This window comes from Macrobrachium nipponense, chromosome 1, assembly GCF_015104395.2.
Source record: "Macrobrachium nipponense isolate FS-2020 chromosome 1, ASM1510439v2, whole genome shotgun sequence".
Classification (NCBI taxonomy): domain Eukaryota; kingdom Metazoa; phylum Arthropoda; class Malacostraca; order Decapoda; family Palaemonidae; genus Macrobrachium; species Macrobrachium nipponense.
In genome coordinates this window covers 72,893,209-72,913,208 of record NC_087200.1, presented here as the reverse complement: position 1 = coordinate 72,913,208, position 20,000 = coordinate 72,893,209, and the positions used below count along the sequence as shown (strand labels likewise).

The following is a 20,000-nucleotide window of genomic DNA, read 5'->3' as shown; positions in this document are numbered from 1 at the left end:
CCCTCTCGGAAGGAAAAGGGTTATTCTGCCAGAGGAGGAGGAGTAGGAGGAGGAGGAAGAGAGAGGGGCAGGAGGAGGCCGTGGGGCTAAGGGCGTCCGTGAGTGCAGGAGGGGATCCCTTAAGACGAAAGGGGAGGGAGCGGTGCGCTTCTTGAAGGAGTGGTCGATCGGATGGAGTCATCGGTATATACAGACGCACTCACTCACACACACGCACTCATATCACGAGAGAGAAACTGACTCTCTCTCTCTCTCTCTCTCTCTCTATTCTATCTATCTATCTATCTATCGCTCCTGCCGGCGCACTAGTCCGTGTCTATACCTCATTTACCTAATTCATCACCGTCGCTGTCCTCATCGCCATCCTCATGCAGCAGCAGCAGCAGCAGCAGCAGCAGCAGCAGCAGCAGCTGTAGCAGAAGCAAAAGCAGCCTGGTGGCTCTCTTGTCAACGTGTGTGTGTGTGTGTACGTTTGTGCGTGTGCGGGTCCCACGTGAACCGTGTACGCCAACAACGTTTGCTTGGCTCGAGCGCTCTCTCTCTCTCTCTTTTCCGCACATACATACGCACACACTATCGCCGCTGGCACACAAGTGACTGACCAACAACAACAACAACCAGCTACCTCCATGATGCTGTATCGGTGCCGCGATGCCCGGGATAATAATCATTAAGTGTGTGTGACTGGAAAACTGGAAACCGCGATCGCTCCGATGCAAAGCTTTGGTTCTGGAATGTTTCTCAACATGTTACTGTGGAAAACTAATCGCCAGTGTCATCGGTAATTAGTGATTGTGAATTACCGCCGGAACTTTGCGTATACGCCCCCTCCCCCAAACCTCTATCCCTTCCCGAAATCATTTTCCTTGCCCCCACGTGTTACCGGGGTGGGCGTACGCACGAGGAGGCCCTTGCTTCCCTGACGGGGCCAGAAACACCTGTGCGTACGCAGGCAAAGGCCTGTGAGCCAACCCAACTATTGTTCTCTTGCCACAAATTGGTGTACATACATGCACACTTGCTGTGGCTACTCTCCCCCCTCCCCCTTCTCCCATCCTGTTCCCTATTTCCTCACGGAGACACTGACTGACATCTCTCTCTCTCTCTCTCTCTCTCTCTCTCTCTCTCTCTCTCAATTTGCGAAAGCAGATGAGGCCGAAACTAGACTTTGTGAGTCCCTCTCTCACTCGCTCTCCCTCCCTCTCCCTCTCTCTCTCTCTCGCTCGCACTCTCTATAGTGACTCCCCAACCTGCTCTTGTTATTGATTAGTGTGCATCCCAATGTTTATGTTTGCACAGACACACGCACATCTTGTTTAACCCGCGGTGAAGTTGGCTTGTCACACACACACACAAACACACATACACTGGAAATCAATCGTTGTTTCAGCTCCCCTACCACCTCCTCCTCCTATCCTCCTCCTCCTCCTCCTCCTCCTCCTCCACCATCCCCTCCACCAGCCCTCTACTTAGGGGTAATATTTGACGTAAACTGAAGCTTGCACGGTGCCAAGTGACCTTTGCATTATGTGCAATACCATCGCCAGGACGTAGGAGAGAGACGCCTCCCTCTCCCCCCAGGCAGCTCAAAACAAGATTTAGTCGAGGTGTTTACGCGATTTCGAATGTCACTCCTTGTCATCGTGAAAGTGTGCTAATTCAAGTCAATCTTTTGGTGATGGATTTTTTTTTTTCAGTCTTAGTGGGCTAATTATATGATGAGAAATGTTTTGAATATTTTGTGGTAACAATATCATTTTTTAAACCAAGTCTGGTCAGTTAAATATGTGATGCTTTATGAAAGGATAAATGAGATCCATATTTGCATTATTTTGTGGCTTCGCGGTTTTTTCTTTTGAGTGAACTCAGTATGTAATGAATTATATAAAACCATTAGCGAGATCTCCATTAGCCACATTTTGTGGTGACATTTTTTGTTGTCTCGATTCTAGTGAACTAAAACTGTGGTGAATTATAAAGGGATTGAAGTAGTGTGTGTGAATGATCTCGTGGAGACTTTTTTTTCTGTAAGCTTTTAGTTCTGGTGAAACAAATCAGCAATGAATGATAAAAATGACTGATTAGACCTGTGTCTGTATCGTGGTAACGTGATTCATTCTTTTAGTCAATGAAATCAGTATTTTATAGCTTATAAAAGACATCGACATTTTAGGGTCTTGTGTTTGCACTAACTAGTGGTCAGATGACATTTATCCATCTTGATCTTAGTGGATAGATATGATGAATTATAAAAGGAGTGATGAGACCGGCATTTGCAGTATTTTTCGGTGACAGAATTTGTTCTTGGGAGTGTCGCTTGAGTGCCACGATGTTGTTGTTTATGCAAGAAGTTCCTGCATTCAGTGCCGCTCATAGGTAAAGTTCACTGAGACAGTGGTAGCTTTTTTTTGCGCTGTAGGCTACAGTGTTCGGGAGAAACACCTTATTAATTACTTTCATTCTCTAACATTGTCCTTTTTTTGCATTTTAAGAAGTTATTCTTGTGCAGAATTCTGAGTCATTTGAAATGACGAGGAAAGTTTTCAAGTTATTTCGTGGTTTACGAATTTCTAGAAAATGAGCTCGTGCATTAATATTATTTCAGTACTCTGTATACTTGGCAATAAGCACAAACAACCCTATAGTTTGAAAGTTTAGTGCGAAACCATCGATCTTTTCAGATTATCACACGGTTTGCTCGTATGAACCTTTTTAACACACGGAATTGATTTAAAGACTAAATACTAGGAATTATTTCTTTTATCTCGTTCTTGCTCTCTCTTCCAGTGAACACACTTGTGTAATTATATTATATAATATATATATATATATATATATATATAATATATATATATATATATATATATATATATATATATATATATACATATATATATGTGTGTGTGTGTGTATAATATATATATATATATAGATATATATATATATATATATATAGATATCTCTCTCTATATATATATATAGATATTATATCATATATAGATATCTATATATATATATAGATATCTATATATATATATAGAATATCTATCTATATATATATATATATATATATATATATATATATTCTATATATTAGATAGATAGATATATGAATATAGAATAAAGTGTATTAGTCTATGTGAGTGTAGACGCCCTTTACTTACAAATGTAAATGTAATGTTTAGCTCTTTTCATTTCGTTGTCGGGCAGCGCTCGCCGTCTTGCCTCCCTCTTCTTTACCTCCTTGAATGTAGAGCATGAAAAGGCTGTGATGGATGGGATGCCAGATAGCAGAAGTAACTCATTGTTGTCATTTGATGATTTCCTCAAATCCATTTGCGCGATTCTCTCTCACTGCCCATGTCTTAAGGTAACCTATCACACGGTCTTGCGACTGTCGTCCGCTTCAGTGTATACCACTTGCAATGCGGAGTCATTTGTGAGTGATGGCGTCATTGGATTAACTTCGGGAGTGCGTAAAGCTGTCCTAAAGATGTCAACCTTACAAGGTATTGATTGGATTAAAGTGCGGAGAGGGGGACCGGAATACCGCTAAGAAGAAAGATGATGTCGATTGCAATTTCTTTTTTCCTGCCACTTTCTGTTTCCTTTGGATTTTTTGTGTATTCCCCTTGCCGCTTTCTCTGGGTCTCAATTATCTTTCGTTTGTCATGTTTTCCTGGTTTATTCAGTGTTTTTTTTTTTTTTTTTTTTTTTTTTTTTTTTTTGTCGCATTCTGTTTTCCTGTCCTTCCGCTTCATCCTGCCATTTGTCCGTGTTCTCGTCACATCTCCAACGTCGAAGCTGGAAATGTGTGGGCGAAAGAAAGGGCGGCACCAATGCGTTGTCTCGCTGTTCTGTGATTTAGAATATCTTTTGAAGACTTGTAATTACACATCTGGAGAGATGCGTACGATCGTGTCATTGAAGTTAGTAAGTGGTTATATATTATTGCAAAGGATGAATGGGATTTTCCCTTCTTCGCGCAAGTTATTTTTTTTTTTTATGTAGACAAGAGGCAATTTTTTGAGTAAAAGGAAGAGAGGCGGTTTTACAGTTCCTTCCGGCATATATGCATATCAGAATTTACCATTACCTATCTTTCTCCAGCTTAGCAATCTTTCTTTTGAGTTGTGCATTAGCTCTCGGGTTTAGCATGATCTCTCTCTCTCTCTCTCTCTCTCTCTCTCTCTCTCTCTCTCTCTCTCTCTCTCACATCTGCTACTGTTAGAACTTGTGTGAGATTCAGAGATGACAGCTCATCGGTTACCAGATTCCTGCATCAGAAATAGAAAGTCCTGGCACATCCCCATTCCATCTTCGCTTTTATACTAATTACTTTCTTGATTTTCTCGATAATATCTTTAGTTTACAGAACCACCACATATTTTGTAACAGTGTATCCACCATTCATGAAACCTTTCCTGGTGTTAGTTTAGTTGCAGTAGAAACCTGAGTGATCCGCCGTTAAACCTCGGGAGATCACGCGGTATCGATATTGCGAAGAACTTCAGTGGAATGCGCCGTGTGTTTGGCGGCCTTTTTATTGCCGTCGGTAGGAGCAACTAAAATGTATTTGTTTTAAGAGAGCTGAAGGACCCCATTCGAACACTTCACTCACTCAAGGGCGATGAAGATTCTGGAGTGACTCGGGAACCTCGAGACGAAGTGATTTTCGGGAATACTTCCGCGTCATGCTGTTCTCTCTGTCCGTCGGTTCGTTTCACATTATATTCGAGAGAGAGCGAGAGAGAATCAATGGTGTGTACTCTTTTGCCTGTGAATGGACACCAATCAAATCTAATGAGAGCGTTTGCAGTCGTCTCGGTTCTCCTTAGTAGACTTTGTGTCAGGGGGGAGTGAGTCCCTTTGTAAGTGGTTGGGGAGGGGGGAGAGGTTAGAGAGGGATTTAGGAAGGCAGAAGCAGAGAGAGAGAGAGAGAGAGAGAGAAGAGATGAGCGGGAGAGAGAGAGACAAGAGGAGATGGAGAGGAGGTTGACGAGAGAGAGAGAGAGAGAGAGAGAGAGAGAGAGAGAGGTTATGAGGCGTTGGAAAAGGAGGTTGAAATTCCTGATGGCGGCAACATTGGGAGTTTTCAAGGGTCTCTCAAGTGCATCTGAGTGCAGGCCCGTCGAGTTGCCTATGCGAGAATGTTAAAGTTGCCGGGCGCTAATGCTCCCCCCCCTTCCCTCACACACTCTCTCTCTCTCTCTCTCTCCTCTCTCTCTCAAATACCGGCACCCCTATCCCACATTCTATCTGTACGTATCTGCTCTTCTTTCCTCTTTCATCCTCTTCTTCCACTTCGAGCCGCTACTACTTTTGGCCGGTTGCGGCTGTGGATGGATCTGCCCTTGATACGCTGTGCTAATATCGATAACAGGTTAGGTAACCTTTTGTCGTCTGTTTTCGACCTCAGTTGCGCTTCTCGGTGAATTGTTTGAAAAGCAATCATTGCTTGCCCCCCCCCCCCCCTTCTCTCTCTCTTCTCTCTCTCTCTCTCTCTCTCTCTCTCTCTCTCTCTCCCCTAGTGAAATTTAAATCCGAAGGCCTCGGTAGGTAGTGAGGCACTAAAAGGTAGGTTGAATGTAACCTTTTCATGTAATGGATATTATGGAACAAGTCAGTCGCCAGTTACTCTAACGAAGAAACTGTCTTAAGCTGTGTTCCTCAAGCCCTCAAGGGACGTTCTTTTTCGAAATGCTCTTGTTCCTTGCGGTGGCGTTTTCCCTCCTTTGTAATATGACTCGCACTCCACCTCTGGCATCAGTCCACCAATATCAATAAATGCTTGATGCTTCTGCTGCTGCTGCTGTGTTGTTGGTCTTGCTATCTTTCACCGGAACATTTACATCTCGTTGGGATGGTCCTTCACATCGCGCAATCCAGAACGCGTTCCAGCTTTTGGGAGATTAATCGATCACTGAAAATATGCACTGTACGTTGATACTGAGCATTTCATTCGTCGTTTTATTTTTCCATGGGTCTCTGCTAGGAGAGTCTTCTTCCTTGGATAGCCTTGATGCGAAGAATTCCTTGATTTTACGTAAGGGAGCCTCAATTTTGTGATTGCCTTGAGGATACGTTTTGGAAAATTGTCAGTGTGGATGAGAGGAAGCGCTTAGAAAAATTCATATCTTGCGCCTAGAATCTCAAGTACTAGAGACAACTTTCGCGAAGGTCATCTCCAATAAACTCGCTGATGTAATGGCACCTTTTAGTGATGTTGATGCCGAAGAAAAGAGGTGCTGTGGCCATTCAGTTGTAACTAAATTTCTGTTGTTATTTTTCAGTCGAAAGATTGTTTTAAAGATCCTTGATCATTGCTGTGTTTTGTTTTCCAGTGCAGTTTATTATTGATTGATAATGGTTGATCATATATTATGTGGCGTTACAGCTATCAGGTTCCATGAAGCTGGTTCAAGTTGTGAGCTTTTGTTATAGATTACCATGTGGATAAGGCCAAGATACTCTGAGTCTATTTATATCCCTGTAATAGTCATAAAATGTTGTTTTCCGTGACCTGCTGTTTTATGGCTGTATAAACTCGATTGTCTTTTTGAATTAAGTGTCCTAACAACCACCTCGGTTTCCTTTTGAGGCGCTTCTTTTGGCCTTCAAGTAAGACCATTTTTTTTTTATAGCGGTTCTGTTTTTTCGTATATTCATAACTAGGTTTATATGCCATGACAGCATATGAATAAATTTGAAAGTACTTGGTTTCTTTTTATTCTGTGATGACTGCATATTCTTGCATATATATATATATATATATATATATATATATATATATAATATTATATATATATATATATATATATATATGTAAATAATGCAAAAGCTATTGAGCAAGAAAAGATTATAATCCCGTTGTGAAACACATGTAAATATATCTTGCGAGTAATTTTATTCTTGTATTCTGTTCTTTATTTTTTCATTCAAGAGTTTGTGATTTTTGTTGTCCTCTTTCTCTATGTTCGTATCTGCTACTCAGGAATTTGCGTTGCATTTTTATCTTCTGCTTGTTTTTACGGTTCTAGAATTTTCACTTCTCTCTTACTCTGCACAATTTTACTGTTCAGGAGTTTTCTGTTCTCTCTCTCTCTCTCTCTCTTTCTCTCTCTCTCTCTCTCTGTGCTCGTCTGTACTTTTCATAATCCTCACCCCCCTCCCACTCAAATAATCAAGTACTAAGTGCCACAGTTTGACTGCGCCTGTTGGATGGTGGTCGTATTATTGCAAGGGCCACAGTGCCCGTTGTTGGGAGTGGCACTCAAGGGTACTCGAGGCAAGTCTACGATGGTAGAGCCTCTTAAGATCAATTTGTTTAAACCCGTCTTCGTGACCATATGCGAATCGTTTACTGCAAGTGTAATTGCCTTTATAATTCATCATAAGTTATCTTTCCTACTGATTTAGGTTTGGTATAAGTCGTGTTTTAACATTCTCTCTTTTCAGAAATATGAAATGAAAATGACTTTAAGAGTAACAATGAAAGGCTAAATATGACATACAAATGGATTTTAACGCATTGTGACGAATCAGACCATTGGATAGAATGAAACGCTTTCAGTAATGAATTATCATATGTGACTGGAAAGTATGGACACAAAGAAACCACCTTTGGACGGCGGCGCGTGAGTGTGAAGTGCTGACTCTCATTAAAAAATGTGTGACATACTTTTGCCTGGAAACACTTGCAAACCTTGAACCATGAGAGGTCCCTCAATGAGTATGGCAGTTGCTTACAAAATGTAAAGCAAAATTAGATAATTGAATTACTCAGTGACCAAAAAAGATGAACGTCCACGATTAGCAGACTTTTTGTATTTTTCAGGAAGCGTAGATTAATTAATAGTACAAGTAATGGTTCAAATTCCGTGTGTTTATATTGCTTGGATAAAAGGACCGGAAGGATCCTTTTGATCGATTCAAATATTTCCCTGGTGTGGTTGATGAAAAGTATGCTTGAGGGCGTCGGGATGCCTTTAGTATACAGCGCTGGCGGTGCGGGAGGGCGTGAGCAACGCCGTCCCATGTGGACGCAACATGAAAAGGCTGTGTTGCGACTCCTTATGAGACAGTACGCAGGCGTGACCGAATTCGACCCGCCTGACGTCCACAAACACCCCATTCGGAACGAGATGTGGCGCCTCCTGACGGCCAGGTACAATGCCCACCCACATGTCAGGTCGAGGGACACCAAGCAACTGAGGAAAGCCTGGGAGAACCTCAAATATCGGGCGCGGAAGTTGGGTGCTGAAAGCCAACGAAATGGAAGGCAGCAAAACAACAACACAGAATCAAGTTGGCCCTTGGACGGTGTGACCCTCCCAGGACCACAAAGCCCTCCGCCGCAGAGCACAACGCCCACGCCAAGGGAAGTTAGCGAGGTGGGCGACTGGAGGGGGTCAGAGGACGAGACCCCGAGGAATGTCGACGAAGAGACAGAGTCAGAGAAGATCGTCAAAGACGAGGAGGACGACGACAACGCTCAAGACACAGACAGTGTCCATCACAGTCTGCCTTTGGACGACAGAGGGGGAGGGGCCCCTGGTGCTGTCCCTGCTGTGTTGAACCTCCATCCTTTTGTGACGTCCCTCTTGGGTGGAAGTCTCGGGTCTTTAGCCTCTACACTTCCGTTCTTGGCATCGCCTGCCACTTCTCAGCTGGCAACTGGGCTTCTTCTTCCTCACGCCGTCTCGACGCTATCGAGCGGTGATTTAGAGTCCGGCCCGACGATACTGAGCTCCTCTGTAGACTCTTCCACTACTACCTCTTCTTCGCCCACCACAACAGTGGCCTCCATCTTCCTCGCTCCCAACGCAGCCGCCACTACCTCAGGTCCCTGCATCTCAACTACCTCAGAGGCTGCGACCATCACAATTAATGGGGCATCCCCACCGACCGCTGCGGTTGGAACGAACACTTTTACTACCACCACTTCGGCCTCGTCTACTACGGGAACAGATAAGGCAGCAGGGACGGACATCCCCTTGAATGCCGCTACGACGACTATTCCTCCAAGTGACCGTTTCCAGCACCGCCTCCATGTCGTAGAGACGAGCATAAGGCATAGCGAGGAGCAACACCAGGCGCAGTTGCAACTGCTGAGGCTGCAGATGGCGCATTCGGTGGCCGAACACGAAGCGAAGATGCGGGTTCTAGGTGCGCAGCTGGAGTACTGGCAAAGAAAGCTTAGAGTACAACAACGGGTCTCCTACGCTCTTTCGGCAATAACCCAGAACGACCCTGATTTAGATGACGAGCCTCTGCCTTGACCCTTCATGTCAATTATAACGGACGATCCTCCCTGGCTGTAGCGCAGAACCCTAATGTTAACCTTTCATTTAAAAGTATAAAGTTGGATCAAAATGGTGCTTTTAGCTAGGAGCACTTTTCGTTTTTTAGCTGCCAGATGTATTTTTTTACTTGATTATTTGACTGTTTAGGAAACGCAAGATAGTCACTACTATTTTGAGTGAAACAATGTTTGTCATTCAAAGTTTTATTCCTTCCTCAACGGGAAGCATTTCTTTCTTTATCACATTGTCACAGTAGAATATAAAAAAATGCATGCGGCAGGAACACGCCCTATTTGTGGATGCTGAAAGTCATAGTTTAGCGCGGAAACGGATCTTGAGTCATTCAACGGTTGGGATCATGTGGGAATAAAAATGTTGATCAGAAGAGGTTTGATCCCAACAATAGACTAAAATTAGATAGTTTGCTGTATGTCTAAGAATAAGCCTAAGGAGAAAGAAAAACTGCAAGTGTTGTCGTGTTTGTTGTCACCCTCTTGGCTAACTTTAGATTCTCTTGAAGTTAATCATGAAGTAATTTTATAAATATTTTTTCATTGTTTTCAAAAATTCGTTCTTCCTGAAAGTTGCCCTATTGGCTGATTTTTAGAAGAACTTACTATTCTTGTACAATACGGTTGAAGCTGATATAATTTGGTTATCAGCCAAGACATTTAAGGGTGCCGCATGTTAACTGACCCATTTGATTTACCGGTTACTGAGGGGAAGTTAAAGAGGGGTGGGGGAGGGAGTTTTTCAAAGTCATTGGAGGAGTTCGAGTACTCCGTAATAACCTGTGGGTTTATAGTGAGGAATCCTCCCGCGGAATCGCTGGGCAGGCATTCTAGCAGTACGTAAGGCAGCTTTATGCACTTTTCAGCTTTAATACAAAACCTATAGTTGAATAATTCAGTGGATTCTCGAAAATGAATCTTGTAGTAGCAGCAGCAGCAGCAGCCTCGCTGGTAGTCCAGAAATGTCACGAGATAAGCTGATGATGGGTTGGGTTGTGTATTTTCAGATTTCGTTCATTTTCCTTCAAAGTCTACGTCCTTGTTTGTTCTGTTCCCACCTACAAAGTGTACATATAAATATATTGTGTATTCGTGATTGTATTTACAAAGATGGAGATATATTTTTAGTAAAGATATTGTGTTGTATATTATCGGGAATAAATGAATGGAAACAGGACGCTTTCATTGATTAATAATCCTACCTGTAATTCAAAGGATTTTACTAAATATTGTTATAGTACATTTATTATCTTTTCTTCAATTTCATTCAATTTGATCACTGATAACTGAACTGGAACGGACCAGGTGGTGAAGGTAAGTTTCGTTCGATTACAAACTTTGCTTTAGTTTAGTAATAGTGCATTAGGCATGTCTAGTACACTGTGAAAGTCGTAGTTGATTTAGTCATTTATCTATTGATAAGTCTCTCCTTCCGCTTCCTCCCTCTCTCTCTTCTCTCTCTCGTCTCTCTCTCTCTCTGTATATACATATACCAACACACACATACACACACACACACACATATATATATATATATATATATATATATATATATATATAATATATATATATATATATATATATGTATGTATGTATGTATGTATGTATGTATGTATGTATTGTGACGAAGTGCCAAGTACCTGGTTACTACACTTACCAATCAAAAGAAAAAAATTACCTCACAACACCCAGACACCTGAACCCTCATCACAAATACAAAACGACTGAATACTCTAAAGGTAACATAGATCCCTTATAAAACTTGCTGATCATGTAAGAAATCAGACTAAATTCATTAAAACAGGTGTGAGGTAATCTTAGTATATGAAGTTGAATTAATTAAAGAACATCACTCCGTCAATAATTTCAAAAGTCTAAGTATTTCCCTGGTTCTAACTCACAGCACAATTCCACTCTATATTTTTACCAAAATGAAATAAAAATACTGGTAGTAGATAAAACACTATAATAAAAATTTCAAATACAAATACTTATTTCTAAATTTATAAGTGAAATTCACAATCTCAGGCAAATTTACTATTACTTGAAGACAAAAAGTTTTTCTTTAATTAATCATTAAACAAAATTAAATCAAAATTAATTTATCAAGGAAATTAATTATGTAAGAAATTAAATTCAAGTAAAATTCGAACTATTAAACAACAATTAAAATTTGACAAGAAATCTAAGTTAACACAAGTTGATTCACAAGTGTTAAATCAGACAAATGAACAAGAAAATACATGAGAGATTCAAACAAAATATAAATGCACAAATATGTGAAATGTGGGAAATTACCAAAAGCAAAAAAACACACAAAACATTAAACACATACCACATAGACATTTCAAAAGAATCAAAACAAATACAAAAAGAAAAAAAATGGTTCAATGTATAGAAAAATGGAATATATAAATTCTTTTAAGCGCACTTAAAATTTGTAAAACACAATGCCTTTTACCAACTGCGTTTCACTCAAAGGCCTCTTACGAATCTTCAACACTTTTGTGGCACCACTCACAAAAAAAAACAATACTGTATGTTCAGATTCACTAACTATTACATTATTAAGAAGTTAAAATTGAGACTAAAATGGAGTGACTATTGCTAAACTACAAGTTACGATATGGTAGGAAACCAAAGTCCCGAGAGAGAGAGAGAGAGAGAGAGAGAGAGAGACCCATTGGCCTCTTCAACACATGGTAATCTCAGGATAGAATGATGCGTTCTATATGCGTATATGGGCGTATAGGGGCATCCACGGACAAACGCGTTCAGGGACGTCACGGAATTTTCCAATCCACAATTAATTATTTACGAGTCGATAAGTCCTCTTTTGACAAATTGAAAGATATAAGAGTTAATTTACCAGTGATATTAAACATTTTCATAACAAAAGAATCTCCAATTATAAACATAAACTGAAATGATGTCGTTTTATGGAGTTCCCGAAGGATCTGATGCAATATCTAGCTCATCTGTTTTTCAAGGGGTGAGTAACAGACGAACAGAGCATCCTTTCCCTTTCGTGTCCTATGCTACCTTCTCACTCTTCGCATATTATGTTATATTCCTTCTCAACTATGAATCTTTTATTATCTAAACATATTAACTTTAACCTAACTTAAATATGTGAATCTGAACGTAAAAATATACATTTTACAACATAATGCAGTTATTGAGGGGAAGTTATTGCATTACGAAAACCACAGCATAAGAGTATGTATGTATGTAAGTATGTATGTATGTATGTCGTGTATATATATATATATATATATATATATATATATATATATATATATATATAATATATATATATACACACACAAACACACATACACCCAATACGTTCAAATATCAAATATTTACTTAGGATTGTGCAGGTAAAAAATGTGAATTATGTAAGTGTGTGATCCTTGGAAGAAGTTTAATAAATCCTTTTATTCTTTTCCAGTGTTATGCGGGAACAGGGTGAGCCAGATGACCAAAACTTACAATGACATCGACGCCGTGACCAGACTACTCCAGGAGGTACGTATCTCAATTTTTTTTTCTTCGGGGCGGGATGTAGATGTGTCAGAGACATCTCTCTAAATGAAAAATATTTTTAGCTCCCTGTTGCGTCTCAATCTGAGTGTTTACTTGCGCTCTGTCGTGGAATGTTACAACTAGTTAGCGCTTTCAGGACCCTCATTATCAAATTAACAGTTAATTCATCAGTTGTATTTTATCACGCTGCAAATTCCATATTCACAGTTTGATCTTCCATATCAGTGCATCGATTGCAAAAAAGTTTTAAGGTTCTTTTTGATAGAATTCAAATCCTCAATCTTCCTCAAGGAGCTGCATATTTAAAGGCTCTGGAGCCACAGACTGAGGAAAAACGCGGCTGTACCAACTTGAAACCATTTGTGACTAGTCTTGTACCAGGTTGTGCTAGGAATCGCCACATGCTGTCTTGGAGGTTCATATCGCGCGGAAGAAGTGAAGCTCTTTTGGCTTCATGTATAAAGTTGTATTGTTCATGTTGTACAAATGAGCATCCCGGGGGGAGTTAATACTAATCTATAGCTTTAAATTTTGTTTGTATCAGTGGCAGTGTATTTATACATACTATCGTCCAGCCTTGCCTTTGGGAAGGCGGGCGAGTGACACGATATTTTAAATATAGTATCTTCTGTCTTATGGTCCCTCATGTTATTTTTGATTGAGCTCTTCCTCATAGAGCAGGCCGTAAATGGTCCCTCTTTATTTTTTTTCAGTCCTTTGTACAAATGGCGACGAGTAGCTGACTATTTCAAGATACATTTAAAATGCTTATCCTCTGCAGACAGTCTGTACCGTTGGTTGAATAGCGTCTTCATTTTCATATAATGTATTCTTGAGTCGTAATAACAGTTTTTTTCCTGTTTTAAAAATGCGTTACAGTCAAGTACGTGTTGTGATATTTAGTTGCCACATGTACAGAGAAATGTCCCAACGCTTGAAAATTGAATTAGTTTGTCCTCTCATCCCGTCGGTAGAAATCTTTTTATTTTTTCTGTCTGTCAGCAGGAAGTCCGACCTTCCCTGGTTGTCCAGTATTGGTACCAATGAAAATATGAAGGCCATGCAGTGAATGCGCAAATTCTCGATTTCCCGGTTAAAAGAATTTCAGCGTTTATTGCATGTCTGTGTATACCCACAGAACAAGAGAATATTGTCAGTGAATTGTGTTTAGAAAGCCATGTTTTTTCTTTTTCTTATGGATATGCTAATTGTAAATCTGAAATTTAAGGTTAATGCTCCTCAAGTCGTGTCCCAACCTTGCGAGTAATTGTAAGATTTAATAATAATAATAATAATAATAATAATAATAATAATAATAATAATAATAATAATAATAATAATAATATGGTGCTGGTTAAGTATGCGGTCTACCCGCCGTATGTAGGTGCTGGTTAACTATGCGGTCTAGAAATAATAACATTTATGGGGCATAACAAATCTAGAAATAAAAACAAGGAACATTTATTGGACATATAAAAGTCTACAGTACGAACATCAAAAATAAAGTAAAAAAACAATTTATTGTGCATGATTAAAAAAATCTAGAAAGAAAAACAAAGAACATTTATTGAGCATATATCGTACGAATATCTTTTAAGAAGGCTATAAACAAGTCATTTTCAGTTTTTCTTAGTACTTTCCAACAAAAATAGTTTAGATGAGATTGAAGCATATGAGTAGGAACGCCTCTTCTCTTTCTTAGAATATCAATTTTAGCATCCAACCAAGAACGTTCTATTGCCTGTGTATGGGCACCAGTTGTAGGATCCACATATTGTCTTTGGTGATTGACTGTTTGATGAATATATCCAAGGGTATTTAGGCAGCCATATGCAGGCCATTCATCTGAATGAATAACTGATCCAGCCTGGCACTCCCTTTGAATTATTAGTATCAGAGTATTTACATAGCGCTTATGAACTTGAAAGTATCTGCAGGCCAAACCTCTTTTTAGGCCAGACACCCAGGATCCACTCATTCTAGCTCCGTGATTTCTATTATTCTGTATATCAGCATCGCTGTCTTCTGATGACGGGGCATCATCACCGATTAATAGTCGTCCTCGGTTGTATTTTCCTCTGTATTGGCTCCTCTGCTGTTCCAGTCATTTGTTCCCTTTTTGAAAGTATACATCCACATACTTCACGACACACATTTAACCAATCTATAATTGTAAGCTTGGAGAGCCCCGTTAGCGTGACGGTAATTTTCACAAGCGTATCAGATATAAAATAGAAAATTAACTCCAGTATTTATCATAATTTTAGCCTGCAGTTCACACTGTTATTAAAATCTGTGTAATGAAAAAATTCATTTCCGACCCTGACAGATTTGACAGAAGTTTGTTGGTAGACCGCATACTTAACCAAAAGTATTTTGGTAAACCGCATAAACCAGCACCAATATTATTATTATTATTAATAATAATAATAATATATTATTATTATTATATTATTATTATTATTATTATTATTATTATTATTGTGTATGCTGGAAACAGCATACACAATAATAATATTATAAAGCAGCTGTCCAATGTTCATCGTGCTGTAGGTCGTCAACGGAAATTTCGGGCGGGCTGGTGTTATCAAAAGCAAACTGGTTATCAGGGACAGGCTGGGGTCGTCAACAGGTATACAGGTGCGTTTCGTAGGTCGGGAACAGGCCGTAGTCGTCAGGGGTCTATCCGGTATTTCTTATTATGAAAAATAACCCCGCACCGTTGCAGGATCCCTTGAAGAGGACGAACGTCATTTACAGATACACGTGCCCAATCCGAGGATGCCTCGGAACTTACATCGGGATGACGTCAATGCGCCTCTCCAAGAGGATCTCCTGTCACGCGCAGGAAGGAGCAGTATTTAATCATGCAAGGACTGCACATAACAAAAGAATCCGCCGCAGCGACATCGTCGGTAACTTCGAGGTTATCGACCAAGCACCCGATCTACGTCGTTTGCGAATCTTAGAAGCGCTGCACATCGGGAGGGAGAAGCCCAGTTTGAACGTCACACAGGAGACCTTCCTCCTCCCCACCGCCGTCAGGAGAGCAGCAGACACCGCCCCACAACGACCATCGCACCAGAGGGATCCTGAGGATGATAGAAGCGTTAGCTCTCATCCTGAGGACGTCCCTAGTAACCCTGAGGGTGATCGCAGCTTAAGCTCTCGCCCTGAGGACGACCTGGTAGCACGCCCTTCGAGGGGACCTCCACCATCACCAATAAGGATGAGGCTCCGCCCACGAAGAGGACAGCCAACCAGCAACGGGCCCCCTGATGACATCGCTCGTGACGTCACAGGTATTGCCCAATGAAAAGTGAGGTACCCGTTTCTTCAAGCCACCCGAATGCAATAAATAGCATGAATACATCTGATACAGACCATTGCACTCAGCGATCCCGTCCCGAAGATGGCCGAAACATGTAGACGCCTTTTAAAAACCAGAAACGAAGAAATAACAAGAAATACCGGATAGACCCCTGACGACTACGGCCTGTTCCCGACCTACGAAACGCACCTGTATACCTGTTGACGACCCCAGCCTGTCCCTAATAACCAGTTTGCTTTTGATAACACCAGCCCGCCCGAAATTTCCGTTGACGACCTACAGCACGATGAACATTGGACAGCTGCTTTATAATACCAGCGTGCCAGAAAAGCAAATCATTAGGAGAATTGAAAGAATATTGTACAAAATCAATTCTGTGAATTCTGCCATTATTTTCAATAAAAATATTATTATTATTATTATTATTATTTAAACATGGCGGTCGTTTTCCGTAGATTATTCATCGCCACAGACGCTTTACGTGTTACAGTATACGTAGTCTTAATTTTATTTGAATTACGAAAAAAAATCAGACGAGTGAAGAAGTTGGCGTATAGTTATGATTCTCTCTCTCTCTCTCTCTCTCTCTCTCTCCTCTCTCTCTCTCTCTCTCTCTCTCTCTCTCTCTCTCTCTCTCTAACACGCGTCATTCAGGTTTTTGAGACTATAATGGCTTATGGGTAGCTGGTTATGTTTTTGAAATCTGAGAATTGATAGGTTGATTATGTACTGTATTCTCTCAAGTCCGGGCTGTGGCCTTTCAGTTAAAGGGAAAATACAATGTTATCCATACAGGGTGTGATGTTCAAAGGTATTTTACTGACCATTTCTAAGAAGTAATTTTTATTAACATCCCAGACCGGTCTCTTTGACGATTTAATTGTTTTGATGGCGAAGGGGCTGTGTGTGTGTGTATGTGTGTGTGATGGTTAGTTCAATTTTACATATACCACGACATTTATGGTCTGTATTTTTACTTTTTATTTGTGATTCATTATATTTTATTTCAATTATCCATTATCATGAAGGAATTTAGAATTTCTCCATAGAGTGGTAATTGGTAGAATATCTTATTCGTTTAGATGAATTAAGCTTCACTAAATCTGGGGGAACCCACTTAGAAAAACTAACTTCTAAAAATGTTAAAGTAAACATAGTCTTTTTCTTGGACCTTTAGAATGCTAATGCCTTTGGGGTTTTGGATTTGTACATGGGACGGAAGCCTCCCAGTATTGTTATATTAGTATCTGTGTAGATTTCAGAAAATAATATAATGCCGTGAATGGTCTTTGCAGAAGGAGAAAGACCTCGAGCTTGCAGCTAAAATCGGACAGCAGCTGTTGGCCCGTAACAAGGCCTTAGAAGAACGCAATGCCATCATCGACGGGGAACTGTCCGCTGCGAGCGACAAAATCACACAGCTCACGCATAATTTGCAGATGAAAACAGAGCTGCTCCAGATCTACACCAACGATGTTGATGACGCCAGCAGCTGTGAAAGTACGTTTTTTTTCCCAGTTTTTTCTCCCCAGCTAACACATGTAATTAATTTTAAATAGATTTGAGTCAGTCATGGTTAGGCATTATCGTTATTATTGGTGTGGTATACAATTCAACATATTTAACAAAATTCCTAATATAGGCAGCCCTCGTTTAACAGCAGTTATCAGTTAACGACTATCCGGTTTTACGGCGCTTGTCTAGCGACGCCGTTAACAGGATTTTCAGTGCCGATATCTGGTTGGCAGCGCTGATATCCGGTTAGCAGCGCCAATCTCTGGTTAGCGGGGGCCAATATTCGGTTAGCAGCGCCGTTAAGCAGGTTTTTAGTGCTGTTATCACTGATTTTCGGTTAGCAGCATCGTCTGGGGACGGAACCCCCGCTGTTAACTGAGGGCTGCCTGTACATAGTAGCTCTTTGAGAAGTTGTGATCGCAGTTCGGGGAACTTTAGAACAATGAAGTAAGACAAGTCTCCAAAGGGTAAGAGTTCATTTGCTCGTTTATAAAGGGATGATGAGTTCTCATTCTGTTGCCTTAGAGATTATGAAATCATGAGGGATCATGGGCAAAGTATTTTTTCTTATGTTTCGGGTTAAATTTGCTGTTATACTACAATCATTTGTATATTTTTACTTTCTTTGCTGACTTGCCTCAAGGCATTAAGACAAATTGACGAGGTGTATGTGAAAACACTGGTATACATTTAGCTTATTTATAAATGTTACAGAATGTTGCAGTCTTTCAGCAGTACTTTAAGAGGAGTCAGATTGTGTAGATGAGATTATTCTCTGACATCCTGTAAACTAAAAGATTTGTACATAATTTTGTTTTATGGCCGTTAAATTCATAGAATTACTACTGTAAATATATATTTGATTTGCTTTATACCTTTGATGTATAGTACATACCATGAAAATTGTCATTCCTTAACAGATCATAATGCCTTGATGATTTAATAAATCAAAGCACCTTATTGGTTGCCATGTTACTTTGAGAAGAGAGTTAGTGAGGCTGTGACTTTCAGACTGGGAGTTTTTAATGCTGCTAAAATTCACTTCTCAGAGTTAATAGGAGAAAGCAAGATATGAAACATTCAGAAGCTCAGATTATGCATTTCAGAAGATCAGTATGAAATTTTGATTCCATGGTCCTTTTCCAGCCACTCCAACAGGGTTGCGTTTCATGAACGTAGACTTCTTACAGCATCGAGTCAGGAATCTTGAAGATGAAAACAAATCTCTTCGTTTAGAGGCCACCCAGTTGGCTAGTGACACTCAGGAATGTGAGGAGAAGGAAAAGGAACTAGTCACAGATGTCATCAAACAGCTTAGTAAGTTAATGAGGTTCAGTTGTCTAGCAGAGTTGCAGGATTTTTTTTTATTAACTGAATAATTGTCGAGTGTTTTTTTGTAATGTAAAAGAATCCCACAGTATTTAAGTATAATCTTATAAATTTTCATATAACAACAATGCATTTTATCCTGAAGGTGATGCCAACTTACAAGTTCGTCAACTCAACGATGATCTGGCAAAGAAGGTGGAGGACTCCCTGCGGCAGCAGGAAGAGATCACCCAGCTTCTTGCCCAGGTTGTTGACCTGCAGTCACGTAACAAGCGCCTTGTTGTGGAGAATGATGAACTTCACAACATGGTTGGTGTGGCCAGGGATTGCCAGCAAGAACTCACAATGGAGCTAGCAGAGTTGAAAGAGAAATATGCTGAAGTCTTGGATCTTCTCCATGATACACAAGATCAGCTCAGAAGGGTGCAAAAGAAGGTTTGTTAACCTCCAACTATATTTTTATTGCTTTTGAAAGAAAATGATTTCTTGGCACTCAAAATGTAAACGTTTTCTTAATTAAATTTCACTTTCCGAAATAGCAAATTATTTTCTCATGCAAAGAAGCCACAATTTCATAGTTCTGCTTAAAATCAATGATTATGGATTTTCTTGTTGAATGTGTCATTTTTGCTATGTTACGATTCTGTTATGATGAAGTGTAACTATGCAAGTGGAACTGTATAAGGCTTTCACATTTGTATTTAGTGAAGAATCTGTGTTTCTGCCTAATTACTCTAAAAAACCCTTTTATTTACTTCCAAATTGGCAAAAACTTAGACATTTTACGTCTGATACGCAAAATTACAGCACTGTATAGTATCCGAAAACTAAAATTATAAACAAGAACAATAGCTTCATTACACTTACCATAATTATGGTAAATGAAAATGCTTTCCAGAAAGGCTGGCTAGTATATGGCTGAGAGAGGGCATTGAGTCAGCCTTGCACCTAGACTTGTTT

The 20,000-nt window shown here is 40.1% G+C and overlaps 2 protein-coding genes across 10 annotated transcripts in view; both read left to right on the top strand.

Moving 5' to 3' along the window:
• LOC135219383 (myb/SANT-like DNA-binding domain-containing protein 3) overlaps nt 1-10,027 on the top strand; it is a 10,377-nt gene extending 350 nt beyond the window's left edge. Inside the window, exons 1-2 of one of the 3 annotated variants that reach the window (XM_064256108.1) lie at nt 1-183; nt 7,459-10,027. The exon at nt 1-183 is cut by the window's left edge and continues 350 nt beyond it. In XM_064256108.1, the coding sequence (XP_064112178.1) occupies nt 7,956-9,281 (1,326 nt within the window). In that variant the 5' untranslated portion in view covers nt 1-183; nt 7,459-7,955 and the 3' untranslated portion in view covers nt 9,282-10,027. Of the gene's footprint in view, nt 782-1,482; nt 1,608-7,458 lie in introns of those variants that run through there. The other 2 variants (XM_064256107.1, XM_064256109.1) reach the window with 2 other exon arrangements.
• LOC135219384 (trafficking kinesin-binding protein 1-like) overlaps nt 1-20,000 on the top strand; it is a 398,078-nt gene that overhangs the window by 347,485 nt on the left and 30,593 nt on the right. For all 7 annotated transcript variants that reach the window (XM_064256111.1, XM_064256112.1, XM_064256113.1 and 4 more), the window contains 4 exons: nt 12,771-12,847; nt 17,492-17,696; nt 18,858-19,028; nt 19,186-19,475. In XM_064256111.1, coding sequence (XP_064112181.1) covers nt 12,771-12,847; nt 17,492-17,696; nt 18,858-19,028; nt 19,186-19,475 — 743 coding nt within the window. The remainder of the gene's footprint in view (nt 1-12,770; nt 12,848-17,491; nt 17,697-18,857; nt 19,029-19,185; nt 19,476-20,000) is intronic.